This window comes from Malurus melanocephalus, unplaced genomic scaffold (genome assembly GCF_030028575.1).
Source record: "Malurus melanocephalus ecotype Western Australia unplaced genomic scaffold, MMel_1.1 scaffold_24, whole genome shotgun sequence".
Taxonomy (NCBI): Eukaryota; Metazoa; Chordata; class Aves; order Passeriformes; family Maluridae; genus Malurus; species Malurus melanocephalus.
The window spans coordinates 2,827,733-2,843,769 of record NW_026623256.1 but is presented as its reverse complement, the minus strand read 5'-3'; the positions used below and the strand labels follow the sequence as shown (position 1 = coordinate 2,843,769).

At 43.5% G+C, this 16,037-nt stretch overlaps 1 protein-coding gene across 1 annotated transcript; it reads left to right on the top strand.

Moving 5' to 3' along the window:
* The first annotated feature begins 247 nt into the window (after nucleotides 1-247).
* Nucleotides 248-14,964, top strand: IHO1 (interactor of HORMAD1 1). Its single transcript, XM_057390342.1, has 6 exons — nucleotides 248-461; nucleotides 1,819-1,976; nucleotides 3,872-3,920; nucleotides 4,571-4,658; nucleotides 11,778-11,881; nucleotides 12,653-14,964. Exons 1-6 carry the CDS (start codon nucleotides 318-320, stop codon nucleotides 13,967-13,969), a joined length of 1,860 nt encoding a protein of 619 aa, XP_057246325.1. The 5' UTR covers nucleotides 248-317; the 3' UTR covers nucleotides 13,970-14,964.
* Nucleotides 14,965-16,037: the final 1,073 nt, after the last annotated feature.

Genomic DNA, 16,037 nt, shown 5'->3' with positions numbered 1-16,037 from the left:
ATGCCCAGTCCTGGGTTCGGTCTTCTGTCTACAGGACATGCTGAAGGAACACCTTCACCCCTGTAAGGTGAATATGGAGCTACCATACTGTGTGTGGATGGGGCAGTTTAAGACAACCCAGCTGATTTATCTTCGAATTCAACCTTATGCCATTATCAGAGCAGCACTTTCCAAGGAGAGAGTAAAAATGAACATGTTGGGGTGGGCCATGATCAAGCAGTTCCAGCAGGCCATCTAGTGAGTTCTGTTTGGCTTTTTAATTGCTCCAGATTCATTCACATCCCTCTTTGTACCATTTCAGGCCTAATAAGTTTTCCATGAGGAGCAGCACTGCCAGTGACTACTCGAGTCTGAGTGATTCTCAGCTGCTCTTCGGCTCCCAGTTCTGCCCAGAGAACGTGCAGTCRGCAGCAGCACCGCTGGAGCTGGGCACACAGCTGGGACAGCAGAACTCCCAGGACGTGAGTCTCGCTCTCAGTCAGCCCTCTTTAGGCACACAGCCACCATGCAAAGTTAATGGAAAATGCTGAAATCAGCTGGTAATATTTGTGAATGTCAGTAATTTCTGAAATCAAGTTATCTTCTTGATACATACACATACTTATTGTGACAAGACAAAGTAGCAGCCTGGTCATGTGAAAACCTGGTATTTTTAACAGATTACTATAAATTATGATTGAGATAGGTATCATTTTCTTYAATCACATTTTTAAAGTTACTAAAATAATATGAAATTATTCTCAAGTTAATGTCTTTAGACCACCTGCCTAGCCRAGGTAGAATATTACATCTATTCTTCTTTCCAAAATGTTGTGTTTCACTTCCTTCGCTTTTCTCAAGAATGACAGAGCTACTCGGTGTTTGCTTCCCTGCACTGACAATGACCTTGCTGCATTGTTGTTATGGCAGGTGCTTGGATGATTTTGGATGGGGATGAAGAGTTTCTATGCAMAAAATGTTTCTGCTACAGCTCATAGTTTCTGATGTTATGACTCTCCACTAAAATAGTTCCTGCATTGCTAAGAGAGAGCACCAGATCTGAATAAACACACCTGGAGCAAAGATTAGGAAAGAGCAGGAGTGTCAGTTTGGAGGCCCCAGGCTGTCCTTCAGTTCCAGATGCTATCTGCTGTCCTATGCATTTTGCCTAGGAGCAGTTTCATTAAGACACAAAATAGGAAATTCACTCTTCACGATGAAAAAAAAAAAGAATGGAATTTGCATTTTCTTATGTTTTAAGGAAAAGGCATTTCCATTTTGGTCACACAGTGTCTGGAAATTTTGTAGAATGAAGCTTTCATATTAATATTAGATTTCTTGTTCTAAAATGTGTATTGAAGCATGTGAAAAACTCATCTACAGTCTGTTGATGTTGCTAGTTGGCAGCAAAATGATGTCATCCACCAAGAAATTCAATAGGATATTTTTTTAGATTCCTGTAAGGGGAGCTTCTACTGACAACTTGAACTTTTCCACAATGCCAGGAACACTGGRATGCATTTATAGTCTCTGTCTTGAACATAGAAGGGAAAAAAATCTGCACCTTATGACTGTAGCAAACTGAAAATCCTCAAGATGAGAGAAAAGCCTGTCTGGAGGAATTTGGGCTGGGTCTCAGTTCCACAGGGAGTTGATCTAACTGGGCACACTAAATGAGGCATAATCTCATGAAATTCTTAATCTCCTCGTCCAATCTAATCTGTCATGTTCAATCACTGTGATCTCTGCCTGCAAAGCACTGGATTAACAAATGGTTTCTTCTAATTAATGTTCTGATTATTTTTGTACTTCAACATTTTTCTTTTGTTTGTGTCACAGAGTGAGCCCAATATTTTTACCAAATACCAGACAAAACCACAGTTATTTGATGAAGAAATAAGAGAAAAAGGTTCACTTAATTTTGGTGCAGGAAGGGTGAAAAGTGTCTTGGAAAGTTTTGAAGTGAATAAGAACAAAATAAAGGACAAATATGAGCGGTATGTAGACATCCATTGGAAATTCTTTCCGTGCTGGTGGTTATCACTCCCTGCAGCTCYTTCTTCCCCTCTTACAAATCACACATGACATAGCTGCGTATTTCTCCAAGAAGTGTATCTTTTCAGGTTTTAAATAATTCCTAATTTGAAAGAGTCACAAGGTAAGAGAATAGGTTTTATTTGCAATTTATGTAACACACTCAGCCATAAGCCCCATGGAACAGCAAAACTCTAACCTGAATTTACCTTTGTCCTTCTTTATCTAATCAGCATTGTTTCTTCTTTCTGTATTAATTCTCTATGAAAGCCCTTGTTTCTCAAAATTTTATCGACCATGTAGGGACTCTGATAAAAGGGACTCTGAGGATRGCCTTCACACTTGGGCCAGATGAGGGGATTGCCAAACATACCTGCATGCAGATTGCATCTTTATAAACCTGCACATGTCCTTAGAATTTTATTTCTTTACAAGATTGTTATATATTGTTTTTCTGTAACAGACAAGCGTTATTCACTAATGTAATTTGCATCTGCTCTTTGTCAGATGTCAAGWATTATTCAAACCTGTAGGTCCTGAAGGACTTTAAGGAACAAGCCAGTGATTTGRAGCTCAAAAATTAAATATGGCAAACACCCCAGTGCACCTATAAATAATTCTTAGCACTGTACATTTTGTAATGTAGCATCCAAAGTGAAGTGTGTTTTTATTAAAAGCYTTTGATCAAATTAGGCTATGTATCTCTCTTGCCTTTTCAATAAGCACTATGCTTCTGATAAGGCAAAATTTGATTCTCTATTGCCTGTTAGAGGAGGATTTTTGTAATGAAATGAAAAARTAGTTTTAAATGTTTATGCATCACTCATAATTATTCTTTATTTTTTCTTTAAATGGATTATGCTCCTTCCTACACTCCAGACTTGCTCCCAGATTAGAAGCCTGTTTATAGAAATAGCTATATTATCTTTGCAAGGATAAGTGTATAATTTATCAATTTGTATCCCCCGCAAGTTTGACTAAGAAAATGAATATCTTCCTTTCCATAAGGCTTGACAGATTTTAGAAGCAYTCCCTAATTCTCATAACTAGATTCTACCTGGCCTCTGAGGTTTTTTGGCTGTTATAATTTAGATCACTCAAATGATTGACTTTAAATGACCTGAATCYTCAGAGAGGAAAAGGTTACCACTTTGCTTAGCAACCACCCGTGCATTTTGGTGTGGCAGGTTAATCACGAATATAGTCTGGTTCCTGATAGGCTGGCTCAACTTGAAAGGACAGATAACAGAAACCACAGGCATAATCTCAGGAGAAAAGGATTTGCAATATTTGTTCTTCCTGGCTTGGGCTTTGTTGACGCTKAAGCTTTTCCCATGTTTTTCCCACAGTTATTTTAGTCCAAACACAATATCCATGTATCGCAGCAACTGGCACGTCACCACACAGGCTGGGTCCTTCCGGAGCAGATAACACAGTGATCACACCCCGGTAGCTAATGGACAGTTGTACAAATGACAACTAAAAATTTGAGAGAGAGGCCAAAAACCTGAAAGTAAAAACCCCCATAACTTCATGTACATGACATACATGGACATATATATATGTATATATATGTATATATATGTGTATATATATATATGTATCTATATATATATTTGTGTATATGTATCGTTTTCTTGCTTTGCATTGCAGAGTCCATGTTTTCCTAAAACAACTGAGGTGACTTCAAAGGGTTATACCCCCCTGCAGTCATGATATTTCCGTGCTTACATTACACACTACACTTGTGCCTTGCAGTGTTTCCTGTCTCTTTTTTACAGTGATCTTTTCAATTTTTGTACACTTCAGTAACTTACATTTCTTGTTTATACTTGTTGGTTTTTTTTTTCCATTTTAGTGAAGTCCTAGGCTCCTTTATTTCCAGCATCAAAGACAGGCTTCAAGAGGTAAGTTACTTTAAATTCAGAATGTAAAATAGTGAAGAGATAGAAATACTACAGGACATTCAGTGTTCACTTTCTCTACTATGCTGATATCTAAAATATTACCTTGTGTATCTTAAGCACTCAAATACTTTAAACCAACAAGGTTGTAAGGTATTTTTTCATAGACCATTGTCTTTCTGGCCTTAGGGTTAAGGTCTTTAGGGACTTGCCTCAGAGCCAGCAGTGGAATTTCTSTGGGTCTTTGGAGCAAAAACAAGCTGTAGTGGCTGTCTGAAAATATCAGTTCTTTTTTCCTTCTCCCTGAAGAAARCAGTCTACTCTCAGGATTAGTTAATGTGGTCTGAAGGTGAAGGTCTCTCCCCCCACACTTCCACAATTAATTTTATTAGTTATTATTAATCATATATAACCGATTAACAGATCTTTTTTTGAATCTGTTCACAATTAATGAGCCTTTTAAACCTTTCCACATCTCCCTTGGGGCTGTAACCAACAACTGGACAAATTGTTTCAAGCAACACATAAACAACCATTTTCGGGCTGTTCCATTCCGTGAGTTGCAGTCATTGTTCTTTGGCATCTGAGGCTGTGATTTTGCGAACAAAGAGAAGGCAATGTTTTAATTTTCCCATTTACCTTTGTTTTTACAGCTGCAAGCATGCTTTGAGAAGCTTGAAGAAATGTTTGATTCCAAGCACAAATCCATATTGGTTTGCCTAGAAACCCTTTCCAAGACATGTAAGTCCTTCCTGTGTTCCTATTAACAGCAGAGGGCACAGTCAAACTGCTGAATGTCAGCATCTTGTCTCTAGGCTGCAGTGAACTGGGCAAGTCATGCCACTCACAGCTGCTCTCCCTAAGGGAGGAAAGAAAATAAGACTTATCCATGGTATGGACTTGCCAGTTTTCCCATTCCTACTCTCTCATTTTCTCCCTTKCTCTGCTCCTTTGCACTCAGGTGATGCATGGTTAGACACCATGCTCAAATGGATAAACACACCTCTGGTTTTGTGTTTTGCCTGGAGTATGATCATTTTTAGACTATCTGGAGCACTAATGGAMTACACAGTAAAAATAACTTAGATATTTATATCCTGAGTATCCAGTTTCAGTTTTTAGGGCTTTCTCAGATTTTCATGTGTTAGTTTGAAGTCTTCCATTGCTCCTCTGTGCTTGAAGTGATTATGTTTTGGATGTGAGCAARACTAGTACTGCTCACTTCTTGAATGAAAATCAGATAGTGAAGCACACTATTGCCRTGATAAAAAGGTGACCTCCAGAAAAGCTAATAATGTAAAATGCTTCCGAACAATTCTGTCTCTGAAGTGGCTAATCACAAAAATCTTTACTGAGGGAAAATCCTTCAAGAAATTGTTTCTAATTTAGCTTAGAGTTGAGCCTTTGAGAGTACATTAATTTTTAATGCTGGTGTGATGCTTTATCAACACCCTGTCAGGACTGCTCAGAACAAGAAGCCATTTTCAATATACACAAGAAACATGAACTGAGTTGCACCTTGTGAGACGAAGGCAGCAGACCTTCACAAAAGCACAGTAATAGTCACTGTGTGACAAAATGTGGCTTCCACAAGGCACATCTTTGACAGATACCCTTTAAGTCAACACAGCTCTCTSAGGCAAAAAGAGTGGATTCTGCAGGAGGCCATGATAGTCTGCACATTTGAAATACCAGTCTTGTACTAAGAACACTCCTTTGCTGTGTTTGGCAAGTGCTCTTGATAGGACCCTAATGTAAGCAAGAATCTGTCTGCTTTGGACAGCACAGCAAGTTCCCTATTGCACATTTTCCCATCTGCTAATTACTTCAGTGCCTCAACTTGTCCATTCTGCAGCAGGACTTTGCCTAATTTCACATACCTCATGCACAGAAATTGTTGTCATGGCACTGAAAATCAAATCTATTGTTCATTACTCCCCCTCTTCATTCCATACCATTTACTCAGCTGTCCTGTTTCCTCTCCATACCCATTTAAAATGAATGTGCCTTGAATGAAATGAGAAACCTCCCAGAGGTGCATGCTGCTAGATTTTCAAAGCAATTGAAAAGAAAAATTGGCACTTTCTGTAATGCATCATGCTGCAGAATGTTGAATATATAATGAAAATCATCACATGCTGCACAATGTTGTTCTTTTTATATTTCTGGGAGGTTCATCTGTCACTGGTTAATTGCAGATAAACACTGTCATTTGACTGATACCACAGTGATGGATAATTAAGTTCCCACTAAATAGATACCTATATTAGTGCCTTGAAAAGAGGCAATTCCCTTGAAAAATTTGTATAAAATTCCAAAACTCAGGTGATAAAGAGCTAAATTCAGAGCTAATAAAGTTCTGAATGCCAGTGAGTGATGATACAGTACCTTGGGATGTTGGTGACATGGCAGAGACATGTTAAATCATTGGCAGTGGACGATTTCACAGGTAGGAGAGGAATGCAGATGAGGAAGAGAACTAGTGCACCAGGACACTCCAACAGCTCTGAAAAGCAAAGGAAGGTGGAACTTGAAATCAAGTCTGTCTTCATCTAAAGCTTATAAGGAATATCATAAACTGCATTTTTAGCAGTGGGTAGCAGGCACATTTGGCATAGTCTGCATAGCCACCAGGCAAGAACAAAACAAAATATTTTTCAAAATGTATTTCCAAAGGATTTCCAGATGCTGTTGGGCTGGCACGCTCTGTGCAGGAAGATTTTTTAAAATGTTCTCATTTGAGTGTTTGCCCATATGTGCTTGCACACAGTGAATAAAGCTGTGTCTGGCACTGGGCATGAGACAATGTTTGGCTGAGCAGCTTCCACAGAGGTGGAAGCTGAGTGCCTTGCTCATATCTTGATGTGCAGTGCACAAGGATGTAAGGAGCAGGCAGACTCTGTGGCCTCAGTTCTTCCACCTTATATACAACTTCTTCGGTTGGCTTGCCCACTCATCATTTGCTCTTTTCTTCTGGTTTCCACTCCTGTAGCTCATTTCTTTCCATATTTTCCACATTTTAATTTATATACCTGCACTTCTATCACAGTTTTCTATTTTTTATATGAATCCCAGTTTTCACCACTCAGCCCTCTCTGCACTGCTTTGCTGRTCTGGTATCTGGTAGTTCCTGCTGTGACAGCTCCTAACAGCCGAATCTTCCACAACACCTTGGGTGCAGTGCACATGAGCAGCATCCTCCCAGGCAGSGTGCCACAGGCAATCCTCTGACACACTGCCAGCAAGGGTCACAAAGTACTGTGCAATATGTCACTTACAGAGGTATGAGGTGATGCAGTTCTCTAACAAGATCCACTACCTGATGGGCAGTTTTCAAACATGACATGTTTCCAGACTCCCCAGGCCCAGCAGTTGCTGGCAAAGTTTCCAGGGGAAAATGTGTTTAAAATGGGGGGATTTGAGCTTGTTTACTTTGAACAGTACGGTCCAGACGGACACCCAGTTCAAACTCCCTTATGTCTTGTAGGGATTGAAAAGTCAAAAGTTTGAAACTTATTAAAAAAATTATTTTCCATGTAGCTGCTAACTAGCCATGCAGTGACTGACAAAGCTATTGAGGTGAGGGACTTAACCATACTCAAAAACACCTCAGCACGGCTGGTGAGAGGAAGTGTGAATGTTCCAGTAGATACTGAAAGCCCTCATTGTCACAGTTCAGGGCTTGGAGCACTGTGTGCTATAGCACAGGGTGAGATCAGGAGCAGTTTATCCCACAGTGCCCCACTGCAGGTCTGATGACTTGCGGAACAGGACGTGGCCTAAGCCAGCACAAACCTGACAGCTAACTGCTTGGAATATATCTGAGCAGGATGCAGCCATRAGAGCCCAATTGTCTCACCCTCTGGCACAGCTCTGTGGCTGCCCAGAGAGAACATGCAGCGCTCTGCTGAGCTCCAGAGCTGTCTTCCCTGCCCGTGTCTCACCATGTTTATAACACCTCCAATTTCCCCCACCGAATTTGGGCGTGGGGGAACCAACCTCCTTCCAAAGTGTTATTTAAAGCCTCAGTGCTGTTAGTGCCAATCTCAGGATGAGCTGCATAGATGATGATAGATAGACATCAGAAGCAGTTGCTGTTTAATATTCCTAGGCTGGGARGCTGCTGCTCCCTCCCTTGACTGCTCAGGCTGTAGTTTTCTGCTGCCAGGAGTGCAGCTGCACCGGGGTACAGGGAACTCTCTGCAACACAGGGTTGCAGCCTTACCCCAAGGTCCTTCAGCCTTTTATCTCATGCTAGATTTCATATTTGAAATGTTATTTTTRTAAACCAGTAGCATCCAAAGACGAGGCTACAGCAAATCAAAACATAGCAATGTTTCAGTTTGTGAAAAACTGCTTTGTTTAAATTWCCTCAAGAGAGGCACAAGTCTGTGCATAAGTCACCCATTAACTGAGTAAAGATTTTCTGTCTGTGATCAAGTTATTCAATAACTATCTGCTGCAGGATTTATTTGAAGAAAATCTCTGAAGCAGCCCTTCTTGATCATATTTAAAGACAAGAGACCTGACTTAACAGGGTCCTTGATCTGATCTAGTTTGGCCATCCCAACACYTATTTTTTTTGTAAGTCTCAACGCTCATTTTTACTTTGTTTATTATTGTTTGACAAGTCTGAACACTCCTCTGGATATGGAAAGAGGGAGGGAAGGGGAGTGCCCCTCCTCTGTRCTGAGGGCTTTTTCTGCAGAATACTCCTACACGTACAGATGAAACACATTCAAAAGGCTGGCTGCTGGTTGCTTGCCTGCAGCATGCTGTGCTGAGTCAAATGTATGTGCAGATCACAAGCCCAGTGGATGCAGGACTATTTTTAGACTGAGGATACTATGCTGAAGAAGAACAGACAGACTAGGGAAACCAGAAAGTTTTAAAAATAATTCTGAGCTAAAATAAAGCATATGGGGAAGAGCAGCAAGCTGAGGTAAGTCTGYGAATGCTGCCCTTCCTGTATCTTCACTATGTAGAGATGGAAGGTGATAAAGTGACATGAAAGGAGTTTCTTCCTTTAGTCACTGCTGCTTTTCTTCTCTTTGGTTGGCAGGCTCCCCAAAAACCTGCACTCAGATTGCAGGTAGCCCTTGTGTCTAACCAGGGAGATGAAAGTCTCAAAGGCCCACTCAAACACTCCCCCATTCCAAACCCATTCAGCAAGTCATAGCTTTCCAGGTTTCTAAAACAATCTCAATCTGTCTGAGCAAAACACTAAAAGATCAAAAACAATAACCAAATTGTCTGCAACAGCATATTGTTTGAAATATGTGCAGATAATCCTCAGACATCAGCCAACTTCCTACAGAGAACAGGGCAAAGCCATGTGGTGGTGTGCATCCTAAAATAAGGAAGAAATACCCCTCAAGCTCAAGTCTGGGAGATTGTTTTCATTCCGTGTGTGTGAGGAAGATGCATGGTTGAGGCAACTGCAGGGCTCCTTCTCCCAGATGACAGCTGTGCACACTGTGCCCAAGCAGGGCTCCTTCATAGGAGGTCAAGTTAAAAACACAGCGGGGCACTGGTGCCAGGAGGCGCCATTCCCCATGTCCATCCCTGAGCAGCATCTYCAGCCCTGTGCCACCCCACACCTCTGCTTTGCGTGGCTGAATGAGACAAACACTTTCAAGCTCCTTTCATAAGAGGAGATTACTATGTAAGCACTTAATTAACTTGAASCTTTTCTCTGCCCATGTCTCAGTTCAGTCTCTCTTTCCTTGCACACAGACAGCTGGGAAGGTGTGTGGGCTTCCAGACATCCTGGGGTGCACAGCAGTTCTGTCAGCCAGAGCTGGTGCACCACCACACACCACACTGCCCTGTCTCACCTGTAGCCWCTGGTGCTGCTATTTGCATCCTTGTGACACTTCTCATTAACTGAATGCCCTTTGGCTTCTGCACCCAGGTTAATAGAGCAGATTTTAAGCATATTTGGCTCATGAGAAGGCCTTGAAGAGCACCTTTCAGAGATGCCTTGTCCCCRCATGCCACTTGGCTCAAGAGCTGATGTTTTCCCTTTAGCTGAGGCTTATTTTTTAAGTTTCCCCTTGGCTTTTTTCTCCCTTTTTTTAATATTACATGACAACTTCCACTGAAAAGCTTTGTTTGAMTCTACAGAAAGGCCACTGTGTTGTCTTTGTGCACTAAATCACAACCCACCTTTTATAAAATCTTGTTCCATTTTATTCCATTTCTCTCCATATACTCTCTTCAAGTATATTTCTCCTCAAAATATGTTCTAAAACCTTGCACCATATGAGAACAAATTACTAAGCCCATAATTGCTCAGATTTTTTYCCTTTCTTCTCAAATTTTTAAAACATCTATGTTTTTTTACAGAATCAAAGCTTGTACAATAACTTTCTGTCTGCCTCTCCCTAACAGTTTTTAGCTCTTTAACCAATTCCATCTACAGTTTGACAGAAGGGCACAGCTCACTGAGATAATTAAGTCCCTGAAAGCTTAATGAAAATGACTGAGCAGGAGGAGAAGGGATCCCAAGTGTGCAGCAGCTCTGCAGCCTGTGAGCAGAGCACTGTGGGGCAAGAGGTGCTCACCAAGGAGCTGAGATAAACACTGGTGAGCAGGAACWGCTTGAGGCGGGGTCTCAGCTCCTCTGACACCAAAGTCCATCAAAAACCCTGGATCTATAGCAARAGAAGATTCATTAATTGCAGAGCCCTTGTAGGGACTTGCTGAAATGTAGGCTTTATCCTGGTTTTTTTCCCCAGGTATGCAATGCTGCTCCAGGGTTTCAGTTATCTTGGCCCATTGGTTTGGCAGTGCTTCACTTTAGCAAGAGTGTTTTGGATCCTGTTTTATGCCAACCAGCCAACATTCCACACCATCTGTACACACCTTCCTGCACCCTTCACAGAAAAGACCAGACATGTTTAGCTCTTTCTCCCCTGTCTTTCTCATCTCTTTCTCTCTGTCCATAATTTATGATTTTAAAGGAGACTTCCACAAGATTGCTAAAGATTTGTCATCTCTACACACACTGCAAACTGTGTTCCCATCCTGTAGCATATTAGGCACAGCAGTGGTTTCTATAAGAGTAATTGAAGCTGTATGGGGAGAGTTATATTCTTATCCAATCATATAAACCCTGGGGGTTTATCAGTTTTTCAACAAGACTGACTGAAGCCAAGAGCAACTTGCTCCAATTTAAAACCCTCCCAGGGAGCCTGTGCCTCCACAGAACACTGCTGGAGCCCTGCTACCAAGTGCTGGGCACAGCTGCCTGGTTCAGGAGGTTTCTGACCCCATCTCTTCCCATGATCAGCAAATGGAWATTCCAATTCTTTGCACATTCCTTCATCATTTCCCTGTATTCCTTCCAGCAGTTTTCCTTCAGTTTTCAGCCTGCTGTGCATTTCTGACACAGTTTCTCTGGTTGCACTTCTTAGCCATTAACTGGTCACACCACAATCCTGTTCAAGTCCCATTTACCATCACCTGGTTATACTGGGGGGGGATCAGCTTTACTGGGGTCCTTGTAYATGGCCTTGGCCATGCCTGTTGTGCACCTGTCAGACAACCAAGCCTCAGCTTGCCCTGTGTTGAGCCTACCAAATTCTGCAGCTTTGCACAGCCTTTCTTCTCCAGCTGCCACGTTAACACAGTGCAGTAAATAAGGTTTGGCCTATGTGCAGCATCTTACACATTTCAAGTGCCTTGCATTAAACATCCACCCCATTGTTCATTGCTCAGGATGGGGGAGCTCACAGCAGGAGAATCGTGTGGTGATTCATGCCAAGCCATGAAGGAAGTAGCAATAGTATTGAWAGTACTTTATTCACATTTACAAATGAAAGAGCAAATGTGTTTTTTATTGATTTCCCCATTTAGTGGAAGATGCTCTTCAAAGTCACTGCAGCTTGGTGCTGAAAGCTTTGACAGATAAAAGCCAAATGGAGCAGGCACTGCTGGAGATGGAGAGGAGACTTGTAGCTGTAAGTGCAGAAATTAATCTTTTATTGTGAATCCTCATTCTGAATTTCTCCCACTTCTTCAAAATACTAACTGAATATTAAATTGCCCTCGAATGTTGGATTATAAAGCAGACTGCTCCTGTTGTAATGAAAGGGGAAAGACATATTAAAATGCTAATTTTAGGCCAGATACTGACAGAGGCTTACCCATGCACTGACTAACAGTGCTGTAAGCTCTGATGAAACCCGGTCAGTAAGAGAAGAGGCCAACAGTGCCTTGTTGTGGCAGGCCATGATGGAGCACTCACTGTTTCCTCACCTGACTGACACATGCCTTTGCTGGAGGAAGTGGTGCAGTGCATGCCTGTGAGGGGAGAGCACCTCGCAGAAGTGCAGCACCTTGTCCCTTCAGCCAGGTGTTTCCCAGRGAGAGAAAAAAAGAGCTGAAAAGAAAACAAGTGGGTGTCAGAGACACAAGAATGAACTGTCAGAGACCTCCTGAACAGGTCTGGTTTCTCCAAAGGCCCTGCTGCAGGAATTGTTTTTGGCAAGGATGTGCCATGCCAGCACATGAGAAAGCAATCYTCCCAGGATAAGGGCACACAGCAAGTTAGGGCGATGCTCAGGCTTCTCACTTTTGTAAGACAGTTTGAGGATATGTATTACACAGGGAGATAAAAATTACTAATCTTTGGGTCAATACCAAACTGACACATGGTACCTAAAACTTTCTTAYTATTGTGTCTTTTTGTGTGTTGTTTACTGCTTCTGCTCTGCTTTCTGCTTCCCCAGAAAGATGTGGAGATTTTGGAYATGAAATCCAGTATCCAGCTGCTGAAGGAGGGCCTAGAGTCATTGCCAGCCCAGCTGAATGACCAGTTCCTGAAAGTGTGTAAAGAACTTGGCTTCCTGAAGCTCTGTAATGCCTCAGCTGTGCAGCACACACCTTTACCTAGTGTCAGCATCCCTGCTCACATGACAGATAAACCTTCCCAGACCTCTCCTGGGCTGTGCCAGCTCTGTGTGCCGGGTGAGGAGCACCCACAGTGGCCATGCTGCCCAGGCAGGGGAGTTCACAGCTGCTCAGGCTGTTCTCATTTCTCCCGTGTGACAGTGGGGCAGCAACATGGACACTGCCCTGAAAGGAATCAGGTCACTGCAGAGGGCATGTCTAAGGGTGACCTAAACCCAGCCTCAGAAGACAAAGCTGGCCCCATTGCTAGAGCAKCCTGTGGCAGAACAAACACCTCTTTGCCAGAGGTGAAATACATCTTGGAGACACAGAGCTGTGCTGCCCGTCCTTGCACGTGCTGGGCTGGCAAACACATTTTGGGGAGCAGTCAGAAGAAACACTATCCTGCACCACTGGAAGAGCCTCTACCAACCCCACTGAGGAAGGCATTCAGGAGAGGCYCTCGAGGGTTTGAACCCCTGACACCAGCACAGCAGCAGCAGCCTCAGATTCGCCACTATTCTGCACAGAAAGCTACACCTGGACAAAGACACAGCAACTGGTCCACAGACCACGAGGTGGAGAAGGAAGTTGTAGGGAACAAAACAAAACATAGTCCAGGAAGGATCCACTGGAAAAAAGCTATAGGAAGAAAGAAAGCATACTCCACTAAGAGGAAAAGCCAGCATTCTAGATGTGCTGACAGTGGGTTGAAGCAGAGGAAGGCAAATGGGATTATTGAGTTGGAAAGCTCCAGAAAAAATTGCCTTCCCAGATACATGGTTGATCTCAATTCRGAAAGCTCTGACCCGTTTTTTGCAGCTCCCCATCAGCAGATCCTCAGCAGTGCACAGCTGGGGCTTACAAAGAGTTTTCCACCAGTGCCACGCTTTGATAAAAGTCTGCAACAACTTTCAAGCCGTAGTAGTCTTGAAATTAAAAACAGAGTGAATGTTTCCAATGTGAAAAGGTGTCTCTTGGATTCCTCTCCTGAAGAGAATGTACTATCCCTGTGTAGCACAACAGGTGTAGAGCAAAYGAGCCCCTTCAGCCTCCCAAGCCCCACAAATTCCAGGAAACCACATCCTGTCAATCCACTGCCTCAGCAGAACACAGCCCGTTGCTCTTTACTGTTTGATTGTGATTCTTCTGATTAAAGGGGYTATTTCATGTTTGGAGCCCTTAGTGCAGGTTTGTCCATTTCAGTTGYAGTTTATTCCTCCAGGTGTGTTACCTGCTTAGTCAGAGGCAAGACTCAGGTCCGGATGCTTGAAAGTGCTATTGCCCAGTTTGAGATAGTGTACGGGAGGACAATGGGGGGTCTGACCAGGGCTATCCCCTTGTTTAAAAAGCCAAAGGAATCTGTATTGCTTTATTTCCCTGCTCCCATGGGCTGCCATGGGCTCCAGTTACCATAGTATTTACACAGCAGAGAAGTATCTGACATTCCCAGGGAGGAGAGGGCTGGCAGAACACAGGCAAGCAGCTCCATCAGATTTGGCACTGAGATCTACTGGAAACTCTTCAAGATAGATCGAYAAAATGCTATCTCTGTGGCCAGAGTCTTCACTCTGTTTCTCATTTGTAGTATCTCCATTGTTTTGTTGTGTAAAAGTTCAGGTTTTTAGTAGAGTAGTATTGTTCTGGTTGATATCAGTAAGGTTCAGATTTGTCTCAGAAGTTGTTTGTGAACTTTGGACAGGACAGGTTTAACTGAGGAAAACCAAATCCCAGCATCTCAGGTTCATCCGCTATTGTACCTCTTCTCCTCACAGGCTGAAATTCCTTGGTTTCAGAGATTACAGGATATTATTTTGTTTCTACTTTGCTTGTCTCTTGTATCTCTTGGCTGATTAAAGAATTCTCCAACATACCCTTTCCAAGGGCAGTGATTCTCAGAGACCAAAGATACAACAGGCAGCTCCAGCAGATGAGATGTTGGACAGTCCAAATTCCCACAGAGAAACTGTTTCCAGGGTACCCAGCTGTGACTATGGGCAGCTCCCACTGCCTCRGGCATTTGTGTCACATTTGATTTTTAATCTGAAATGTTACCAGCAAAAGAAGCATTTGGTGTTGACAAAACCATATTGCCACAAATCCAAATTATCCAGCTCAGTCATCCCAAGGGAAATGGCTGGGATGCCTTTTCTTTTTCTGGCTTTATTAATAAACTCATCTTCACCAAAGTCCAGTGTCTCTATGTTGTTTTTTTGGGAGAAGCAGAGTCCTGTTCCAGCAGGAGAACAGGAGAACAGCTTCTCTTTAGCTGTTTAACTCCCCTGCATTGTGGAATTGGAAGGATTCCTTTTTTAGCTCCTCTCTGGTGTTTAAAGAAGGAAACCTCCATCCTTCCAGGTTAACATTGTGATGATAATTAGCAAGGAGAAGGGGGAAGAGGGGGCAGGTAAGGGGACCCCCAGAATCTTGGGACACCCCTGTTAGAGAAGGGTCTAGTGATGGCTGCCAGCAGCAGTGGCCGTTCATTTCACACTGCCCTCGTGTACCTGCCTCCCAAGCAGCCCCAGAACAGCCTTCGCTGGGCAAAACCTGTTCGGTGGACTCACCATCCCCGCGTTTAGGGATTGGGGAGCACGGACGCAGGTCTCCGTGCGGCCCCTGGACGGGATGCAGGGAGCTAGCAGCACATGGCTGAGCTTGGAGGGACCTCTGGAGGTGTCTGCTGCAAGCCCCTGTGCAGAGGCAGAGCAGGGACTGGCTCCTCAGCACCCCAAGATGGAGCATCAGTGCCGTGGAGAGCAATGCAGGGCTGCCCTGGAGACCCCTGCAGCTCACTGCAACATGCACACTCACACTGGAACACAGCACAAAACAAAATCCCTGGAGATGGAGGTGTAACCACAGCAGCAGCCAGCCACGCCCCCCTGCGGAGGACAACTTCCCTGGTGAATGGGATGAAGCCCTGGGCTGCCATCCTGGGCCCCACAGCCCCACTGCCTGTTCCCACTCAGGGTCTCCTCCAGGGTTTYAGCTGCCAACAAAAGCATTGTCCCTATATGGCAGTGAGGATGGCAGCTCCTCTCCCAGCTTTGCTGGACAAAAATGGAAGCCTGCATGCYGCGTGGCAGCARACTYACCAGACACTCTGCTTGCACCCASYRGAGCCAGTCCTGCCTCCCAGTCCATRCTCCTTGCTGTCTCAGCCATCCCCCAGGTATGTGTGGTTTCTCCTGGCTTTTGCYTCCATGGAGTTGCCAATACCAG